At 35.9% G+C, this 23056-nt stretch overlaps 1 protein-coding gene across 3 annotated transcripts in view; it reads left to right on the forward strand.

Moving 5' to 3' along the window:
• SOX5 (SRY-box transcription factor 5) overlaps positions 1-23056 on the forward strand; it is a 401670-nt gene that overhangs the window by 50263 nt on the left and 328351 nt on the right. For 2 of the 3 annotated variants that reach the window (XM_065886528.1, XM_065886531.1), the window contains exon 1: positions 3958-4188. In XM_065886528.1, coding sequence (XP_065742600.1) covers positions 3958-4188 — 231 coding nt within the window. Of the gene's footprint in view, positions 1-3956; positions 4189-23056 lie in introns of those variants that run through there. The other variant, XM_065886530.1, reaches the window with a different exon arrangement.

Below are 23056 nucleotides of genomic sequence, written 5' to 3' on the forward strand. Positions count from 1 at the left end.
GATTCCCTGAAGCATTTCACAATGCTTTGGCCTTCATGAAGCCCTTGGGTGCTTAATTATAATGTCATTTGGCCCTTAACCTGAACTGTCTTTCATCATTATTTCTCGTTTTATTTAAAATTTTCACAAACAGTTCATAAGCTTTTTATTTTATTTTATTTTATTATTTTTTTGGCTTCATTGGGTCTTCGTTGCTGCGCGTGGGCTTTCTCTAGTTGGGGCTAGCTGGGGCTACTCTTCTTGCGGTGAGCATGCTTCTCACTACGGTGGCTTCTCTTGTAGTGGAGCATGGGCTCTAGGCACGCAGGCTCAGTAGTTGTGGCACATGGGCTTAGTTGCTCTGCGGCATGTGGGATCTTTCCGGACCAGGGCTCAAACCCATGTCCCCTGCATTGGCAGGTGGATTCTTAACCACTGCGCTACCAGGGAAGTCCCATTCATAAGCTTTTAAAGCAGAGACCCTGAATTACACTTTTTTATTCCCATTAGAGAATAGTCTTGCACATAGTAGGTAGTGAGTAAAGGGTTGTTGATGATTTAAAGATTCCCTTTGGTCCTGGAATTAGACATCAGTTCTTTCAAGAAGATTTTCTTGTCCACACACAAAAAAGTGAGTTAAAGACTACTATTATAAACTATAATAGTGATAGTTATAAACTAACTCCAGAAGTTAGTTTCACACTAGATTGTATTTGTCAATCTCGTGTCAGGTTCTTTGAAGTCTGAGTTTTGTTCATTGGTAGGTCTAGCACCTACCACAGGAATGACAAAAATCATCTCTGAACGAATACAGAAGAGCATAGCTCAGCCTAGATACTCAAGTTGTTCTAAGGTGTCCTTGGACTGTAGCACAGACGTGTAGTGGAAGCTGCAGGTATTGGAACCCTACATATCCCACACAGACAATACATGGAAATTTTCAGTGCCTCCTTAATGCTTTTTTTTAAATTGAGACTTTCTTCTATCCAAAATGAAACCCTTTGGTAGACAAACTTTGGTAGACTAGACATAGATGATGCAACCAACAGATTGATAGCTCTTTACATAATTTATGTATTTTACTTTTTTCTCATTTTCTAGCCTATTACTGAACTGTAACCACAGTCATTTTTATTCTAATAATTTAAAAAATCTTTAAGAAATCTTTTACCTGAACTGCATAAAAATACTCTTAAGTCCAACACATTTAAGAGCATTCTATAAGTCTCTGAAAATGGAGTTGAAATAAAGATGAAATATGTAATATTTTAGGATCAATTTGCCTTTTGGCACCATGCCTCCTTCATGGTGTTTTAGACCTTATACTTTTTTCTCATAGAGTGATATGTAAATGGAGAGACTGTTTATCCAGTTGGATATAAAGATAATTTAGATATTGAAAGAACTAGAAGTCTTGAGAATAGCAATATCTTAACTATCTACCTTATATACCTTATGTCTACTTTTAGACTTTTAATTTTCATAATCATTATTAATAATGATGTTAATGAAATAGAAGTCAGCAAAAAGGTCATGCCTTCTGAAAGTCATAGAATTGTATTAACTTAGGAAAAGCCAGCTAATCTAGCTTTCTGCTTTGATAACCCAGAAACTGACTCTGGATAGTAGCCTGGAATTTTCAGACCGTTAAGAGACTGATTATACGTAAGACTGAGGTAGGCTCCAAAATACCAGACTGTTAATTCCAGCAAGAATAGTAATGCCCACACAGACCCTAAATACTATGGTTTATGTAATAAATGAATGATCTCCTTGTAGTCAAGCTTCATGTGAAACCAAGAAATAATTAAAAGTCTCTTTATTGATTTAATCTGATAGATCACTTCTCAAAGACCTTACGTATTTTAAGTCTGTTCTGTTACTCCATTCTCTTTACGGGAATCAGAGGTTCGCTTGGAGAGCGTGGAAACAAAACAGTGGTAGTTAAATCTCTCTAGTGTTAAGAGTTACTATGTATAGTTTAATCTATCAATTTGGTGATAGATACGGTGTCGCCAACAAGACTAAGACTTTTCTAAGTCTGTTAACTCCAGCCCCTTACTCTTTCTACATACTTAGAGTATACTTGGAGTAAACCTTGGTAATGAGATCAGAACTAAAGATACCTGAAATGTGCTGGCCCAGTCTGCTTCTCCTTTAAACAGTGCTTACATGGTAACCACTATCATTTCCTCCTTTTCCTCTGTTATTCAGCTGATCAAGACCCTTGCTATTAACATTTTTTCTTTAACACTTGCTAATACATTTGATCAGTTTACTGTCAAGTATGACTGGCCAGGGAGCATTTCTCTATTGGGAGACTGTATTTCATGTTGATTTTACAGTTTTAAGTCTTAGAAGGCAATCTGCATTGTTATTTTGGAGGTTTTTTTGTCTTCTCTGTTTTTGAGGGGGGTGGGTCACACTGTAGTTTTAAAGTTTGTAAAACAAACACCAGCTATTGTTTACTGAGTGTCTACTCCTAGCAAAGTGCTCCTCTACAAGTCACTTTTCATATGGAAACAGTTCCTTCTCAAAAAAGTATTACAAGTAGATATGACATCTCACTTTAAAGGTGAGTAAATTGATATAGAGATTAAAGTAAGTCTCACATGTAGTAAGTAGCAGAATCAGTATTTTAATTCCCTTTATTTTTTTCTACTGTGCTATTATATCTTCATAGAATATATTCAGCCCTTGAATACCTTTTCTTTTTAAACGTCTAACACTAAGAATAGTATTATTCAATGGTGATTAGAGGCCCCTTTTTTGGTAGTACATTTTAAGTTTAAAAATCAGTGATATATATGAAGGAAGTGATGTGGCAGTTAACTTTCTTGCCTCCTATACTACTGGTCTAGGGTACGAATGGATGATTCTGTAAACACTCTTTGTTTGTTGAACAAAAATTAGGGCTTTTTCAAGTTCAGGTCAAGTTGTAAATCCAAGAGAGGTTTTTTTTTTTTTAAAATAAAAAATTTTAACTCTGTACTGCTTCTATGTAAAACTTTTAATGAAAAGGATTTCTTATGTTTAACTAAAAATATTTGCCACTTATTTTTTAACCTCTGATAACATTCTTAACCAGACTCAAGTACAAAAAAATATTTAATTTTTGTTCAGTTATCTAAGTGCATTGTCCTATAGGCATTAGCTCATCAAAACAAAACATCCTTATTTGATTTTTTTCTTTTACTTAGTTATTCTAAGGAATAAATAAATCTGAGAATCCCCATCTAAATATTTCATGGAACTGTGGAAATAAAACTGAAATAGTTTTATATTGTTACCTTTTTTACTACTTGCAAATTTTATATTAGAACTAAATGCCAAAATTGGGTGATGGGGAGGTGAGAGAGAAAAATCCTCAAATGTTTCAGAATTAACAGTGATTGTAAAATTTATTCAGTTCTTAATAAGCTTTAAACAAATATCAAACTTTTTGTTTTGTGATCTGAGGTTTGCTGATAACACATATTTCTACATTTTATAATAATCTTACTTTTAATAAAATGCAAATCATTATAATGGCAACCATCCATTTACTTTATTTTTTGATGAAAGAAATTTTAGTTATTTCTCTTCTTTTAACTGCCAACAGTATTTGCTATTCATAGATGTCCTGTCTTCAATAGGGTCTATCAGAGTGTAAAATGAGATGGGTATTTTTCTTTCCTTTAAAATGGAACAGTCTTTCATTATGCAGTGTTCTTAGGTGAATTCTCTTGTTTAAGAAGCCAGAATACAAGAGAGTGCTATATTAGTGTATTATTCTTACAACAAACAAGCACTGTTCTGTTGCTACCTGCTTGGCCATTGTTTCTGATTGCGTGTGCTTTGCAGTGGTATTTGGATGGTTTCCTGCTCTCTGCCAGCACAAAAAGGCATTTCTGTTACAATGGCCCCTAACCACACAATAACGGCATTAAGGATTTATGTGGAGGTTTCATTATTTTCTCCTCTTTTGTTCCTTCCAGGATGTCTTCCAAGCGACCAGCCTCTCCGTATGGGGAAGCAGATGGAGAGGTAGCCATGGTGACAAGCAGACAGAAAGTGGAAGAAGAGGAGAGTGACGGGCTCCCAGCCTTTCACCTTCCCTTGCATGTGAGTTTTCCCAACAAGCCTCACTCTGAGGAATTTCAGCCAGTTTCTCTGCTGACGCAAGAGACTTGTGGCCATAGGACTCCCACTTCTCAGCACAATACAATGGTAGGTTTCTCATGGTCTATTGTGCCTACACTCACTTTGTGACCAGTCTACTCCTCTAGTAGTTTAGCTTCAGTCCTAGGCTTTGTAATTGCCATCTACTTAATAGCCATACACAAGATTCACTCCTAACATCTTAAAATTCTTAATAAGTAAATTGATTCCAGTAGGGAGTATAAATAGGCTATTTTTGTTTTGTTTTGTTTTGATTTTGTTTTTCAAGAATTCTGCTTTTGAGGCACTCCCAACTTAATTAGGGGAAAAACATAATATAAGAACAATGTTAAAGTAACACATTTAAAGTTAGTCCTCATGAAAGTTAGGTATCATAATATTTCTAGGAAAATATTTTTCCAGATAAAGCTGCAACATAGTTTGAACATTTCCACCATGATAAATCAGTGCTTTTTCAATTTCTGCTTTGCCCAGATTGGATTCCAGTGTTTCTTACAGTACTGGGAATATTACAGAAGAATATGTTTCAAAGAGACAATACTTTTCTAACGTTACTGCACTAATTTTTAACTCAGTGTCATTCACTCTGTCGCTCTGATAATTCAGTAATTCCCTGGTACCTCCTATTCTAGGATTTGGAGCTCAGGATAATTTATCTGGCCCTTCATCCTGGGGTCTGGATCACTGCAGAGGGTTATGAAGCTGTGGTTTCATGGATGAGAGGGAAGAAGACAGCATAGCATCTTTGGCTGAACCTTAAACAGCAGACACACAGACAAATAAATGAGGCCTTTAGGTTCTTCTTTGGAACTTAAATGCATAGACTCAGCATGCCAGCAAGGTAGCAGGGCACTTAGATGCCAGTAAAGCCACCCTCGCCTTTTCAACATGGCTTCTTGAGTGGATGTCACATTTTTTGTGGCCCTTCTACTTCAAGGAGGTCAGTGCTCTTAATTTGAACCAGATCACACCAACAAAAATATTTCATCACACATCCTCATACCTTTAAGAACAGCTCTGATTCTGTTAAATCCTTCATTTTTTTTTTTTGTTTTGTTTGTTTTTTTGGCCTTCTCTAGGAAATTATTACACATCATAAACATGTTCGGTCCTGAAATATGCCCACTTGTGTATGTCATTGCATTACATATGCAATGTGGAATTAAATTAGCAAGAAAAATCAGATTATCTTCTAATATCTGGGAAATAAACACTGTTTTTTGATAATTCACATTAGATTTAACTACTTCCATTCAACATTTTAAGCCTCATAGGTCAGAATTTCTCTGGGTATTTTTGACTGTGCACCAAAATTTTCTTACCAAAAATAATGTTTTCACTAACACTTACATAGCGCTTTTACAGATGTGTTGTTTCAAGCACGTGACATATATTACTCGTTTAATCTTCACAATAGTTCAATGAAGTGTTATCATTAATCCCACTTTACAGATGAGGAGGAAACTGAGGCACAGTGAGGTTAAATAGTTTGCTTCAGGTCACAGCTAGTAAGTGGGAGAACCAGGGTTTACCCAAGCAGTCTGGCTTTGGATTCCATGCTTATAAACATTATAAGCTCTTCACAAGAGTACACACATATTTAATTTTCTGATCATCTCTTATTTGGTAAATTAAATCCATAATTCCTCCTTTTTTTCCCTCTACTGTGAATTCATGTTAGTTACGTGCAGTGATATAACTTCTTCGCCTCCTCTCACAAAGGTTAAACTAGGAAAAGAAAGGGGGGAAATGGTAGTATGCAGCTCAACAGGGTAGAGAGGTCGCATTCCCCGTTTGACATTGCATCAGTTCTCATGCTTTTTCCCTCTCAATATTTTGACCATTGCCTTCTTTCAGGGAGTACCCTATGGAGAGTGCTTCTTGGTTTGGTTTTCCTGTACTACTGCTATAAACAGAAACACACACATTTAAAGGAGTGAATATAAATAATTATTACTAGCAGAATACCAGAAAGATAAAGGGGAAATTATCTTAAATACTCAAGGATGGGTATGAGAAAAGCATATTAAATTACATACTATAGTTGGCATGAGTGGATGCTGTGATGCAGGGTGTTAGTGGAAATGAAATCATTCAGTTTGTAATGGAGAATTCAGTTTAACTAAATGAAACCTATGAACTGCCTACTTTGTACCAAGTTTTTTGTTGTGCACTATGGAAATAGATTTGTATAAGGCACAGCTCCTTTCCTCAAGCAGCTTTATCTAGGAGAGAAGTTCTTAACTCTGGTCTGTGGATCTCCTGAAGATGACTGGAGAATTCTGTAGGTGCACACATGTGAGTAGGGTTTTGGTTTTCACCAGATTCTCAAGTAAATCTGTAGCCCAAAAAAGACTAAGATCTACTGTTCTTGAAGTTAATACACTTGGTATACAAATGATTTAACTTAGTTTTAGTGACATCAGCACTGATATTTTCTCTTACTATATATCTAATTGGTTTCTAAGTTTGTTTCTGCCTCAAAAGTTTCTTGATTCCACCAGCTTTTCATCTCTAACAGTTGAAGAGTCTCCTCTGTGATCTCAAACTTCCAGCCTCTCCTCTTTCCAGTCTTCCTTTCAACTTCCACTAGACTTATTTCCCTGAGAAAAGAGTTGGATTATTTATCCCTCTTTGGAAACTAGTGTATGTCCTTGTTGCCTACAGGATTTAGTCTAAAACTATCTTAGCATGAAACTCTATATAGACCAGCACCAAAATATGGCTTTTGTCTCCTCTTTGGCCACATCCCGCCATAGACCCAGTGCTTCATTCATGCAAAGATTTTCATATATGTTCATAAACATACCAGGTGACCTCAAATGACACATACTTATTCTTTCTAGCTGGAAAACTCTTTTTCATATTTTACAGTCCTGGTGAATTGTGTTTCTCCCACGAGACTGAGTTCAAAATTGCTTCTTTTTAGATGCTTTCACTGACTTCCCAAGGCAGAATGGTTGCTGCATTATTCTTTTATCCATGGTACTTGTTTATATCTTTTCTCACGGTCTGTATTATAATTTGTGCTGTATTTCTCCTTAAAGGCACAGTCATACACACGCACATACACATTTGTAGTTCTGATACCTAGCATATAATAGATACTTAATTTATGAGTACTGATTAAATGGCAGAGTTTATGTGGATGATTAAGTAGGAAGTATGTTTTGAACAAAGTTGTTAAGATGTTATTCACGGTGAATATGCTGATTCTCTAGAAATTTTAGAACTAAAGTAGAATCTACTACTGTGCAGAAAGTATGTTACAACAGTCATGATATATTCAGCTATTAAGCTGATTAAGATATATTTTACCCATTTATCAAAATGATTGAATACACTCATAGAATTGTTATTCAACACATTCTTTGTATTTTTTTCTGGATACTAGGCCATTGTCGTCTTCACATAACAAGTCCTTTTATTTTCAATAGTAAAATACATTCTTTATTTGTTTTCCTATTCAATATCTTTGAAAACAGAGAGAATATTTCATGGTTTTTATATCATAGAGTTCAATTTATGGAAAAAAAAACAGCTTTCCAGATTTCATTGCTGGTTTATGTGTGACATTCATACTCCAAAGAGAGGTGTTGAGAGGTCTACATTTTGTATTGCCCACGTAGTTTAGAGACAAAGTAAAACTTTTGAGTAATCCCTTTAATGCTGACTTGAAGTTACAGAGAAATGCTTTCAGTATAAAATTTAGGTTAGAAAATATTTCCTGAGATAGAAGTTCTGTACACCTCATGACTGTTGCCATATAAAGATTTTGGGGAATTAGGGTCCTATGTTCATATTCAGGGTATGCAAGTGTTAAGGTTTGGAATTGGGTCAGATAAAGATGTAGTTCTTCCTTTCTGAAGTTGTGTTTTTTGCCTTAATATTTTGCAGAAATAAGCTAAGTGGCTAACTAAGAGTAACTCCCCAAACAGCTGTAACTGGTGTAAATACTACAAGTCCTTCTGTTCGTTCTATACTCACTGTTCAGAAGGCACTATAGATGAACTTTCGTAAGCAGATTATACACATATAAATACTGTCAGATAATTATAACATATATAGTTATATATATATTATATAACTACTATATATATAATTATAACAATGTCATAATTATAAAATACTGTCAGATTTCTAATCAATATAAGATTGAGACACATAATTATAAATATGAAAAAGACTGATTCTGTTGGGCCTTCTCTGAAGCTCTCATAATTTTGCCAAGCAATTGATAGCAACATGTGCTTCCCGTATAATCTTCAGAAAGCTAAAAGGCAAGGTTGGCAAGTCTGGTTATGACCTGAGTGGAAATGCAGTCCTGGACTTTATGTTTATGGAGGGCAAATCTACCCTTCTTGTCCCCTCTGCCTCTTCTTTTAACATGAGTTCGGAGGCTGTCACTTCAGAGTTTCAGAGGCAAGCAAGAGACACTATAATTTGTGGCTCTTCTGGCTTTTTTTTTTTTGCTGTACGCGGGCCTCTCACTGTTGTGGCCTCTCCCGTTGCGGAGCACAGGCTCCGGATGCGCAGGCTCAGCGGCCGTGGCTCACGGGCCCAGCCGCTCCGCGGCACATAGGATCTTCTCGGACCGGGGCATGAACCCTTGTCCCTTGCATCGGCAGGCGGACTCTCAACCACTGCGCCACCAGGGAAGGCCCCTGGCTCATCTTTAATGATAGTTCTGATATAGATGGATTTATTTCATGATGCAGAAGACTATCCAGAACATTTCCTCATGTCAGTCAATGTGATTATTTATGAGCACCAGAAGGAAACAGAGTAAGTCTGAAGAGAAATCAAGTAGCAACATGAAAGGCAGCCAGGGGACTCTATGGTAGCCATGCTGGGGCTCATTGTGTCTGGTTGCACGCTACTTCTGCTGGTTAGATGGTTGTTCTAGTGTCAAATGTGATGTGAAATGAAAGTCTTGACCACCTGTGGTTACTGAATAATCAGTTTTATTTTTTTTCCCCCATAAAATGTTTTCTTTTATCTCAACCAAACTCTCTTTTGATTTAAGTTCCTCTTGAGTTGAGTGAACAGTTTTGTATAACCGAAGAGTGGCTGCTTCCCAAGATTGATTTTTAAAGCATACAGTTATTTATTTTAAGAATACAATATTAAAAAATAGCTTGGGTCGTTCTCTCTACAGACAGCTGAATTTCAAATGAAATAAATACTGTGTTTGCATATAAGTTTTTAGCATTTAAAGATCCAGTAGATTTGGAAATGTGATGCTATAATATATTCTGTTATCTCAATTATTGCTTATATTGATAAGATTTTCCTGGAATTGTTAAAGAACTCTGGGTATATGATGTATTGATTAGGTTTAATGAGTTGATGTATCTTAATGTTAATGTGTTTGAACACTGCAGGGTCAATAGTTATCATAAAGCAGCATTCAATGTGAGTCAGTTTCTTTGTAAAGTCCAGCAGAAGGAGAAAAAGCTGTCTTTTTAAGTTGATCTTCTATAGAAGCTGGACATATAACTGAGAACCAAGTATAAAATTATAGCAAGGTTCCAGTGTATGAAATGCAACCTTAAACACTTAAACCCTGAAAAGAGTTCATTCAGTGCACACGACAGAGAGAGGCTTTTACTTGCTTAGGCTCACTGTCAACTCCTAGGAGTCTTTATTTACCCAATATAATTTTAATTGCTATATGATAGCTGTGTCTTGAAATTACCTTTATATAAATTTTGCTTACAATCTGACAGTTGTTAGTAATGCATTTTCGATGTTTGACTAGGATAATTTTATGTGTGAAGTACTGTTCAGAAAACTTAAGAAGGAAAAGAGAAAACTGCATGTGTTATTTAAAAATAAGTCACAGAATAGGACCTTAATTATAGTATGGTAAAGATTCCTATTTTTATGTGGTGGTTTTTATAAGCTCTTAAATTTCTGGTTACCTTTGTACATCAAACTTAGCCTAAGTTATTGTGATGGTATAATGCATACTGTTGTTAACACAACTACGGTTCTTGTGCCAGTTCTAATAATGAGAATTTCATTGTTTAGAAAGAGCATTCTCCTACACTCTAGACAAAAATGTAATTACTTTTGAATGATGTGGAATGTGCTCAGTTTAATAGCATGGAGAATAGATTCAGAAAGATTCAGATAAAGTAAGCTTGGAAACCATATGTGCAGTGTGGCAGTATAAAATTATGAGAGTAGGCAGTATAATTCCACACACACGCATACCCAATTTCACACACTTGATCTATAAACTGTTGTTTTTGTAAGAGATAGGCTTGCTTATCTGAACAAGGCCAATTCAATTGAAACAAGGTGAAAATGGTGACAAGTTTGAATTTGTTTTTTATGCTAAATTGATGTTTATCATACAATGAAATTACATTGTTACAAACATTATTCTGTAAATGTTGTCAGAAAATACCACACCTGTTTATCTAGATAAAACCCTAGGCTTGCGTTTGAATGTAAGTGGTTCAGTCTTTACACTTGCATTGTTTCTGAAAATTACCCCCAGGGCTAGAAGGAATGAGGACATGTGAAGAACAATCGTTTGGGGTCCATCAAAGCCACTGGATTAAGTTGTGCAATAGATCTGGTTTTGTCCTGTTGCCATAAAACCTTGATTCATATGATGTTCACAGTATTTGAAGTACTATTTTGAGTTTGAAGCTAACTAGGCCTTGAGAAATTAATGAACGTACTCTCACGTGAAAAAAAAAAAGCGCTATGTGGGAATTGCGAGATAGTTCAGGACACTTAATGAGGGTCTAGTGTTAGCTTCTTCACAGAGTGCTATGCAGTAACAGGGGAATGAGTAAGAACTTCTAATGCTGTGGTAATGGGGCAAAATGTGCTTGCTTAAGAAGATTTTGTCTAATGGAATTTAATGGCTTTCATTTAATAGGGGTCTTGCGGAAAGATCCAACTCAAATATATACAATGAATACCTATCAGCAGAGATGCAGAAATGAGTAAGAACTAGTCTGTTCCCTCATGTAGTTTTTTATATAGTATGGAGGTAAGATAAGCACAGAAATCATGAGATTGTAATATAAAATATTAGAACCCTGATACAGGCTAACAAGTGCCAAGGAGATTCACAGTTGAAAGGTATCTCATCTGTGGGGATCAGAAACATATTAATATGAAGTTGTTCCCATAAGAAAATTACTAGATTCCAAGATATCAAAAAATACATACACATTGGATCATTACTGTTGATGCAGAGTCTTTACTTTATACTTGTGGATTGTTTTGCTTTTGTCATAAATATCTTGTTCCCAGAAGAAATAATTAAGTAAGAAAAAAATAAGAAAACATACTAAAGACAAAGTGCCCTGTAAAGGTCTTAATGGAAAATGTAGGGAAGTTAGTAAAATATGTGCCTCATATTAATAGGAATAAAAACAGCGACTTTAGTTATTCGTGTTCTTTAATCTGGGTTACCACCTTGAATGAAGTGGAAAGAATGGTGGAATACTTGGCCAGGATGCTGTAAATAGCAAGAATGCTAGGAAGCAGTGCTGGAGGCATACTTGAATAGTGTTCCTGAATTTGTGGAAGGGATAGGTGTTCATCTTGATCTCACTTGTTATTCTCATACCTGCATGATATGATCATTTGTATTTGGAAGTTAAAAATAATCAAAAGTTTGGGAACCAACCTTCATTCTGTATCTTAGACGTTTGTTCTCAGTTCTACCTCATTTTCTTCCTTTGATTCTTTTCATTTGCTCCTCTTCTTCCTCTCTCTTTCAGTTTGCCTCTATCAGAAAACATTCTTAATGGATCCTCTTGTGGATCTCAATGGAGCCATTATCAGGAAGGGAGAGGGGGTAGGAGAATCAACACCATTATGCTCTGATACATACTTCCTTCTAATTTACATATACTGCCTTTTGGGTGGTTGCCAAACCTTCCTGCAGTCAGGCTAGGTTTCTCTTACTGTATGTGATTAATAAAGATCAATTGGTCTATGATAAAGTTTTCACTGATTTTTTAGTAAACAGAGGCAGTATAGTTAGTGTTTTACAAAACTATATGATATATTTCTTTAGTTTATTCAGAGATTATATTCTTTAACTTTTCTTTCATGATCCAGTGTTGATAAAGTAGTGATAATTTTAGTTTTAATATCTTTACTTGGCAAACAAACAAAATACACTTAGAACCTTGTATTGGTTTGCAACTTATTTTTTGAAATTGTACTTATCTGTGAATCCAAATGTCTGGGACACAGTGCTTTAGCGGATACCTGTGCTCTTTGTGTGCCTATAACTAGCTTTCATATTAAATTATTTGACAGCATCTGTCACTATTTTCATTCAGTTCTTGACTCTTTCTTTAACTCAATTAATTGTTTTTGTCTTTCTATTTATTTCCAAAATGTGAGATTTTATAGAGATTGGTAAAAATGAGAAATAAGGAATGGAGATCACTTTATATAACTAGAAAGTAATTTTGATGTTAGTGGCACTTTATTAACTTAATATGGGTGATAATAGCAATGAGTTTGTCATTTCTTATTTTGTACTTGCAAAGGACACTTACCTAAGAGAATCCAAAATAAATAAAAATTGTGCAGTGCTGGTGCCTGAATGCTGGGAATTGGAATGAAATCTACAAGACTCGATAACTAAATTGCTAATGGAACCTGGAAATATTTCAGATAATACTTACACCATGTTTCCTCTTGGCTGTATTAGTTAGATACAACTATCCACTGGAACTAAAAAGGAAACGTAATCTTTGTATAGCAGTCTCTTTAAAAAGCACAACCATTAGCACTTAATTTGGATCTTAAGAAAGTAAAGTCATGAAAGAAATGTAACATAGCATTGGACTTTCATTGCAATTTCTTTTTCTCACATATTTTGGCAGTTAGACTCACATAGCTTCTCTTTTAAAAGTTTCAACAGGGACTTCAGTTGGTCCACTGGTGGTCCAGTGGGTAAGACCCTGCTCCCAATGCATGGGACACAGGTTTGATCCCTCGTCGGGGAACTAGATCCCACATGCATGCGGCAACTAAGAAGTCCACATGCCATGACTAAAGATGCCTCAACCAACATCCTGCGTGCTGCAACTAAGACCTGGCGCAGCCAAAATAAGTAAATGAAATAAATAAAAAAATAAAAGTTTCAACAAATACCTTGATTTGGGAGTAATAGGCTAAAAAATAGAAAGGAATTCTATAGCACAGAAAATCTAATAGGAAGTCGAGGGGGAGCACGTTCAAGAGAAATGATGCTTTAAGAAATGACAATCTAACTGAGGGGATGGAAAAAGATATTCCATGCAAATGGAAATCAAAAGAAAGCTGGAGTAGCAATTCTTATGTCAGACAAAACAGACTTTAAAATAAAGACTATTAAAAGAGACAAAGAACGACACTACATAACGAGCAAGGGATCAATCCAAGAAGATATAACAATTGTAAATATTTATGCACCCAACATAGGAGCACCTCAATACACAAGGCACATGCTAACAGCCATAAAAGGGGAAATCGACAGTAACACAGTTATAGTAGGGGACTTTAACACCCCACTTTCACGAATGAACAGATCATCCAAAGTGAAAATAAATATGGAAACACAAGCTTTAAATGATACATTAAACAATATGTACTTAATTGATATTTATAGGACATTCCATCCAAAAACAACAGAATACACTTTCTTCTCAAGTGCTCATAGAACATTCTCCAGGATAGATCATATCTTGGGTCACAAATCAAGTCTTGGAAAATTTAAGAAAATTGAAATCATATCAAGTATCCTTTCTGACCACAATGCTATGAGACTAGATATCAATTACAGGAAAAAAATCTGTAAAAAATACAAACACATGGAGGCTAAACAATACACTACTTAATAACGAAGTGATCACTGATGAAATCAAAGAGGAAATAAAAAAATACCTAGAAACAAATGACAATGGAGACACGACGACCCAAAATCTATGGGATGCAGCAAAGGCAATTCTAAGAGGGAAGTTTATAGCAATACAATCCTACCTTAAGAAACAGGAAACATCTCGAATAAAAAACCTAACCTTGCACCTAAAGCAATTAGAGAAAGAAGAACAAAAAAACCCCAAAGTTAGCAGAAGGAAAGAAATCATAAAGATCAGATCAGAAATAAATGAAAAAGAAATGAAGGAAACAATAGCAAAGATAATAAAACTAAAAGCTGGTTCTTTGAGAAGATAAACGAAATTGATAAACCATTAGCCAGACTCATCAAGACAGAAAGGGAGCAGACTCAAATCAATAGAATTAGAAATGAAAAAGGAGAAGTAACAACTGACACTGCAGAAATACAAAAGATCATGAGAGATTACTACAAGCAACTCTATGCCAATAAAATGGACAACCTAGAAGAAATGGACAACTTCTTAGAAATGCACAACCTTCCAAGACTGAATCAGGAAGAAATAGAAAATATGAACACACCAATCAAAAGCACTGAAATTGAAACTGTGATTAAAAATCTTCCAACAAACAAAAGTCTAGGACCAGATGGCTTCACAGGAGAATTCTATCAAACATTTAGAGAAGAGCTAACACCTATCCTTCTCAAACTCTTCCAGAATATAGCAGAGGGAGGAATACTCCCAAATTCATTCTACAATGCCACCATCACCCTGACACCAAAACCAGACAAGGATGTCACAGAGAAAGAAAACTACAGGCCAATATCACTGATGAACATAGATGCCAAAATCCTCAACAAAATACTAGCAAACAGAATCCAACAGCACATTAAAAGGATCATACACCATGATCAAGTAGGGTTTATTCCAGGAGTGCAAGGATTCTTCAATATATGCAAATCAATCAACGTGATACACCACATTAACAAATTGAAGGCGAAAAACCATATGATCATCTCAATAGATGCAGAGAAAGCTTTCGACAAAATTCAACACCCATTTATGATAAAAACCCTCCAGAAAGTAGGCATAGAGGGAACTTTCCTCAACATAATAAAGGCCATATATGACAAAGCCACAGCCAACATTGTCCTCAATGGTGAAAAACTGAAAGCATTTCCACCAAGATCAGGAACAAGACAAGGTTGCCCACTCTCACCACTCTTATTCAACATAGTTTTGGAAGTTTTAGCCACAGAAATCAGAGAAGAAAAGGAAATAAAAGGAATCCAAATCGGAAAAGAAGAAGTAAAGCTGTCACTGTTTGCAGATGACATGATACTATACATAGAGAATCCTAAAGATGCTACCAGAAAACTACTAGAGCTAATCAATGAATTTGGTAAAGTAGCAGGATACAAAATTAATGCACAGAAATCTCTGGCATTCCTATACACTAATGATGAAAAATCTGAAAGTGAAATCAAGAAAACACTCCCATTTACCACTGCAACAAAAAGAATAAAATATCTAGGAATAAACCTACCTAAGGAGACAAAACCTGTATGCAGAAAAGTATAAGACACTGATGAAAGAAATTGAAGATGATACAAATAGATGGAGAGATATACTGTGTTCTTGGATTGGAAGAATCAACATTGTGAAGATGACTATGCTACCCAAAGGAATCTACAGATTCAATGCAATCCCTATCAAACTACCAATGGCATTTTTCACAGAACTAGAACAAAAAATTTCACAATTTGTATGGAAACACAAAAGAACCCGAATAGCCAAAGCAATCTTGAGAAAGAAAAACGGAGCTGGAGGAATCAGGCTCCCTGACTTCAGACTATACTACAAAGCTACAGTAATCAAGACAGTATGGTACTGGCACAAAAACCAAAATATAGATCAATGGAAAAGGATAGAAAGCCCAGAGATAAACCCACACACGTATGGTCACCTTATCTTTGATAAAGGAGGCAAGAATATACAGTGGAGAAAAGGACAGCCTCTTCAGTAAGTGGTGCTGGGAAAACTGGACAGCTACATGTAGAAGAATGAAATTAGAACACTCCCTAACACCATACACAAAAATAAACTCAAAATGGATTAAAGACCTTAATGTAAGGCCAGAAACTATCAAACTCTTAGAGGAAAACACAGGCAGAACACTCTATAACATAAATCACAGCAAGATCCTTTTTGACCCACCTCCTAGAGAAATGGAAATAAAAACAAAAATAAATGGGACCGAATGAAACTTAAAAGCTTTTGCATAGCAAAGGAGACCATAAACAAGATGAAAAGACACCCCTCAGAATGGGAGAAAATATTTGCAAATGAAGCAACTGACAAAGGATTAACCTCCAAAATTTATAAGCAGCTCATGCAACTCAATATCAAAAAGACAAACAATCCAGTTGAAAAATGGGCAGAAGACCTTAATAGACATTTCTCTAAAGAAGATGTACAGATTGCCAACAAACACATGAAGGAATGCTCAACATCACTAATCATTATAGAAATGCTAATCAAAACTACAATGAGATATCACCTCACACCAGTCAGAATGTCCATCATCAAAAAATCTACACACAATAATTGCTGGTGAGGGTGTGGAGAAAAGGGAAGACTCTGGTGCTCTTGGTGGGAATGTAAATTGATACAGCCACTATGGAGAACAGTATGGAGGTTCCTTAAAAAACTAAAACTTGAACTTCCATATGACCCAGCTCTCCCATTACTGGGCATATACACTGAGAAAGCCATAATTCAAAGAGAGTCACGTACCACAGTGTTCATTGCAGCTCTATTTACAATAGCCAGGACATGGGAGCAACCTAAGTGTCCATCGACAGATGAATGGATAAAGAAGATGTGGCATATATATACAATGGAATATTACTCAGCAATAAAAAAGAAACAAAATTGAGTAGTTGCAGTGAGGTGGATGGACCTAGAGTCTGTCATACAGAGTGAAGTAAGTCAGAAAGAGAAAAACAAATACCGTATGCTAACACATATATATGGAATCTAAAAAAAAAAAAAAAAAGTTTCTGAAGCACCTAGGGGCAGGACAGGAATAAAGACGCAGATGTAGAGAATGTACTTGAGGACACGGGGAAGGGGAAGGGTAAGCTGGGATGAAGTGAGAGAGAGGCATGGACATACATACACTACCAAATATAAAATAGCTAGCTAGTGGGAAGCAGCCTCATAGCACAGGGAGATCAGCTCGGGGCTTTGTGACCACCTAGAGGGGTGGAATAGGGAGGGTAGGAGGGAGATGCCAGAGGGAGGAGATATGGGGATATATGTATATGTATAGCTGATTCACTTTGTTATAAAGCAGAAACTAACACACCAGTGTAAAGCAATTATGCTCCATAAAATGTTTAAAAAAATTTATAAAAAAGGAAATGAGAATATGAATTCAAAATGTTTAGAACTCTAGTGCTCCATTAGGTATATTTAAAAGCTTTAAGTGTGTTTAAATTCTTCACTTCCTCCTTGAGGTCTGAGATGCCCATAATTTATGCTGGCATTAAAACTGAATTCATGATGGTATTTCAGTACGCTACCAGTTTTGACCATTGTGTGCCATTTTCCCCATTTCTTGTTCTATAAAGTAAATTTTATGTTTTTCTCTATTCCACTAGATAGGGGGAGAAAGTTCTTTGTTATTTGAAATGAGAAATAAATGTGAAGTTAACTTAGGTTGACAATTGTAATCAGTCTCTTTGGTTACATATCTTCTTTGTACAAAGGCAAAATGCTTTCAAAAATTTTTATAGACCATTTTTAGGAATGAAACATGTGAGCAGATGAGGTGTGAATGTAAGGAGAGCAGCCTTGGCCGGCTCTGTGACACTGACATCACATGATAAAGTAAATGAACACAAGTGACTGGATTTTGTGTCTTATTTAGTCAAGGCTGCTTCTGTGGCAGCAGAGCAAACAATGTTATCATTATATAGAGAAGCAGTGTTTACTTCAGTGTCTCTTCTTAGCTTTTAAAACTCCAGCCTGACTCCAGATAAAACAGTTAATCTCGTTGGTTGATGTCACTAAGTGAGAAAGTAATATTCTAAGGGTAAATAAAAATTTTTAAATGGAGGTAGGATATGAAAACGAATATAATCGCAAAGCTACCATTAAGTAGCTTTATATTACAAATTATGTACAAATATAGAGTATGTATAATGTGCAGATATAAAATATGTACCATGTAAAAAGCCAAAACCTATTTTAATGAGTAACAGAAAACAAGTTGCAATAGCTTAACAGCATTGCCCTTAATAATGTACTATGCTCAGTAACCACCTCTCCTGCCACTTCTGGATCCTTCCCTCTGTGTAAATACGCATCTTGGAAAAGGGGAGATAGCTGGGCTGTAACCAGGATCCATCTTTAGGCCTTGTGGTGGTGTCTGGCATGCTTAGCACACTCAGGGACACAGGAGTCAGAGAACATGCTTCTTGTATATCTGAGACTCTGATCTCCCCAGGGTCATCAGTAGAACATAAGAAGCAACTTTGAAAGTCTTGTGTGAAGATATTTTATAGCCTGTCTATAGTCTGATCTTTGCGACCCAGTTATGGAAGATTTCAAACAGTCAGTTCTCTTTAGAGTGTGGCATTTCATCATTAATAATAATAGGAATGTACAATATTTCAACGTTTTCTATGTACCACCCTACGTTTATTATCTTAGCCAATTCCATCAACCCAGTGACTTCAGCATCTGTGACTATCTCCATTTCTCAGGCAGATAGCTGTCTTAGGTAAAGGGATTTGCTTAATATATAAGTGGTAGAGTTTGGATTCATGACTTCAGAACTCAATATCTGTGCTCACTGCCTCTCCACTCATACAGACATTAAAATCATTTTTGTAGTTTATCAGAATAAATAATTGTAGAAACCTTTAGAGATACTTGTGGGAAATGTAGGTGGAAGAGTTGTTGCTTGATTATTCTACCTTAACGCAGAGATAACTTTTTAAATTTTCTTTTATCTGGCTTTATGTTGACCAGCAGATTTAACTATTTCAGAATGTGTAATCGAAGTTCTACATAGGCTGTTGGGCAATATGTGAAACTTCGGAAGATTATTTGCTAAACCTTTCACATAAAGATTAGTATTAATTTGTGCTCTGGCTATAAAGCTCTGCTGTTGGCATAAAATAATGGTTTAGAAGGCCTCTAGTGACAAAGTTACTGGGTAGATGCCAAGTTCTGCTGGTTGATCTCTGTATGGCATTTGGCAAGTTATGGAACTTCTCTGTACCTTATTTTGTCATCTGTAAAATGGGGATGATTACAATAGCATCTTGTTTAGAGGGTGCTTGTAATAGTTAAAGAACTCAATTCACATAAAGCACTCTGGTACTTGGAATGTAGCAGGAACTTAGTAAATGTTAGTTATTAGCTAAAGTGCCTAAAGAAATGCTTAAGTTCTTTGATCTAGGAGAAAAATGGTACATTGTATTAAATGTCAGATGCTTTCAGTTCCTATAAATTTAAGAACTTACAGGAAAGCCCAAAGTTAAGGAAAACCACTTTTGAAATGAGAAATCCAATAGAAATCTCAAGCTCTTGTGATTAAAAAGTTTCTTTTCTTTTCTTCTTTTTTTTTTGGTATATTTGTCTATTTAAGAAGGAGACCATTCATTCAATCTGAGACACTGTCCCTCAGTCGAATATTTATAAGAGATTCAATTATCACAAATATTGTCCATTGCCAGTTAAATTTTTGCTTAATGTTGTTAAGGCTGTTCATCAACTGCAACCACCACTACAATATAAATCTATGTAAGCCACGTCAGAACTGTGTTTTGATAAGATAATGAGATACAGAATGCGGTGGTAAAGAGCCTCCACTCTCCCTTAAACAGCTTGGGTTCCAATGGTAATTCCACACTTTATGATGTGTGTGACCTTGTCTTATTTTGTAGCATCTCGCTGTGTCTTTGTTTTCTCATCTGAAATTGGAGATAATAATAGAAGTTCCCAATATATAGAGGGGTCATAAGGATTAAATAATAGAATTCTCATAAGTGGCCTTGAAACATGCCTGGCACACTCTAGTTCTTGAATAGTTTGTACGCTATTGACTAATTAATATTAATTACCAGAACAAAGCACTGTGTCTTCTTTTGGTCTCCTGATAGTCATACTTTCCTTTTAGTAACCTGGAGGAATATTACCTACATTTCTCTCCCCGTTATAAGTGGTTCAGTAGTCTTACCATGTAGCCCTGTCAGTATCTTTGGATGTAATTCATCTTGAACTTGAGATCCAAACTCATTTAAAGGAGAAATGGTCCCCGTGGGTAAAAGGTCTGTCTTGTTCAGTACTGTATCCCTAGGGTCTTGCACAGTGGCTGACCCACAGCCAGTATCTCAAAATAGTTGAATGGATGAATTAATGTCTCCAAAACCTTTGTTCAGAGAAGACATTCTGAGTGCAACTTTCCTTATCTACATGTTGAAATAATCATACTTAATTCAACGAGAGTTGATATAATGATTAAATGAAATAATTACTTGGCACAGTGCTTGTCCTATCGTGAGTATTCAGTTGATGTGAGCTCCCTTTTCGTCACCCTTCTAATTTTCTCAGCCCAGTTGCTCTTCAAATCAATGATAGAAGTCAAAGCATTCTTCTGCAGCTTCATATATTATACCTCTCTGCAAATAGTTTACCAGAGGGAAGCAACATCCAGACAAAACAAAACAGCAAAAATACTTTGGAACAAAATATATTTTAAAATTGCTTCAGTTTTCTTTCATGGGCATTCTAAAGGCTACGTAATGATTTTATTTTAGGAAATAGTTAATGAGGTACATGTTTATTGCTATGGTTTTATTATCATTTACTTTTTGTTGTGATTTTTAAGTTGCAGAACATTTTAAAATTTCTATTTGATTTCAGGAATTTTAGAGGTACGGTGGGGGGTTTAGTTTTTTTGCTGATTAGTACTGTATTTATTGCTTTTTTAGTCCTTTCATCTCTCATTTTTGTTTACCCATAAGGGTAGCTTGAGATGATGTAAAAAGGATATGATATGAATAAGAGACACAATACAAATGAATTTTTGTAATATAACAGCTCGACCTATCAGAATTCTGACATGTTGCATCCGTTAAAAAACAAAATTCCACTGAATAAATTCTAAAGATCTCATTGCCTTTACTCAATGATTAATGGATCAGACAGCATCCCATCTAGCAGATAGAAGGGCACTCTGAAGACGTGTACAAAATGAAAGACTTTCACAAGCAGAAAGGCGTAGGACAAGGAAGTTATACTAGCAAAAAAGCAGATTGGTTGTGACAAGGTCACTTGCTTTGGGGACAGCAGGGGTCTAACAGGCAGCTTACCTCACAGTGATTCCTGATTGACTGGTTTAGGATTCCATTTCTGGGAGAGCCCAAAACTGTAATTAACTCTTAGTTTGGTGACAGGAGGCTTAGCATAAGTGACTCCATTTTGGGCCTATTGTCTTTCTTTTAACACATCTAAAACTGATACTCCTAACCAAAATATGTGTATCTTTAGCTGTTAATTCCTGATGGCTGTACATATATTTCTGCCCTTGTTTTATTGGATAAAACTTTGACTTGTCACCTTTCTAATGTGTTTCGTGTGAACTTTTAATTTCCTATCATATGAACTCTTCTTCCTGCTCTCTTATGTCCCCTTCAGTGAGTCTATAATTATTTGTTTTACATAGATAGAGACATGTTTTTCCCCCTTTTTTACATATGGTGTTTTTGCTTCACGCAGAGAGAACTACACAGATGACATCTTTTAAAAACTCCATATTTTATTCAGTTTTACATACTTATGTTTATAACCCTGAATATCTCCAAAATGTCCTTACCTAAAACACTTTATACTGTTATTACTCGATTTATACCAGTAAAGATACATCAGCTTCCTCAGGGATAATCTTTAAGCAGAACTTAGTGAGACAAGCTTTGAAAACTATCATTCCTAGGAAAGTAAATCTTGAATCACAAAACATCAGTTTAATCGCTCCCCTTGACAACTTAACACGACAGATTGAAATATAAAAGCTGATGCAAGTGGGCTCAATGGATTATCTAAGTCCCTGAACATCTTCCCTTAAACTGGGGACTTAACAGAGTGGTTGTGAGAGGGGTGTGTGTTGTGTGTCCCTTGTCACGTTCAGAGCATTAAGTTTTCAGAGATTAGTGCTGATTAGATGTGGTCTACCTGGACATGAAGCAAGGAGAAAAAAAATTGGGAGGGAATGAAAGAGAAAAGAGGCGGCTACAGGAAAAGAGGGGGTAGAGAGATTTACATGTCAGAACTCAGGGGGCTTTGTCATGGCAATTGTATAAAGTGATATACAGTGCAAATCGACTTGAGCATGTCCCCGGATAGCAGGCAGTTTACAGCCTTCACGAGCTGAGATTACTGCTTTATCTTGTCATACTAAATTAACATGGCAGTACACTGTTAAACAGTGGTGACCTCTTCATCTGGGGAAATTGCTGCCTAGAAGAGAGATGGTGTTTAAGTCTCTCCCTCTCTCCCTCTCTCTCTCTCTCTCTCTCTCTCTCTCTCTCTCTCTCTCTCTCTCTCTCCCTCTCCCCCTCCCTCTCCCTTTCCCTCTCTCTCTCTCCCCTTATACACTTAAAGCAATTTGGGGTTAGACAAGAGCCATTTAAAATTGTTATAGAAAAAAATTTTGTATTAAGTTTACAATAAATAAGATACAATTAGATCCAATGGCCACTTTGAGTAGAATAATAGATCTTATTTATCTAAAAATGACATTTCAGCTTTATACATTGGAATTAAAAATATATTTGTTGTCTTTTCATTTTAATCCCTTGTTATTCTACAAATAGCCTATTTATGTAAGAGTTAATTTTTATACTTTCCATAAGAATTGATTGGTGGTGAAGAGATAGGGAGAATAAGACTCAGACACTGGTTCTTCCACTAGTCAAGTAGAGGGATAGCTCAAGAGAACTAGCAAGCGGATTATGCCTTAAATAGAAGTACCC

Source organism: Phocoena phocoena, chromosome 11 (genome assembly GCF_963924675.1).
Source record: "Phocoena phocoena chromosome 11, mPhoPho1.1, whole genome shotgun sequence".
Lineage (NCBI taxonomy): Eukaryota > Metazoa > Chordata > Mammalia > Artiodactyla > Phocoenidae > Phocoena > Phocoena phocoena.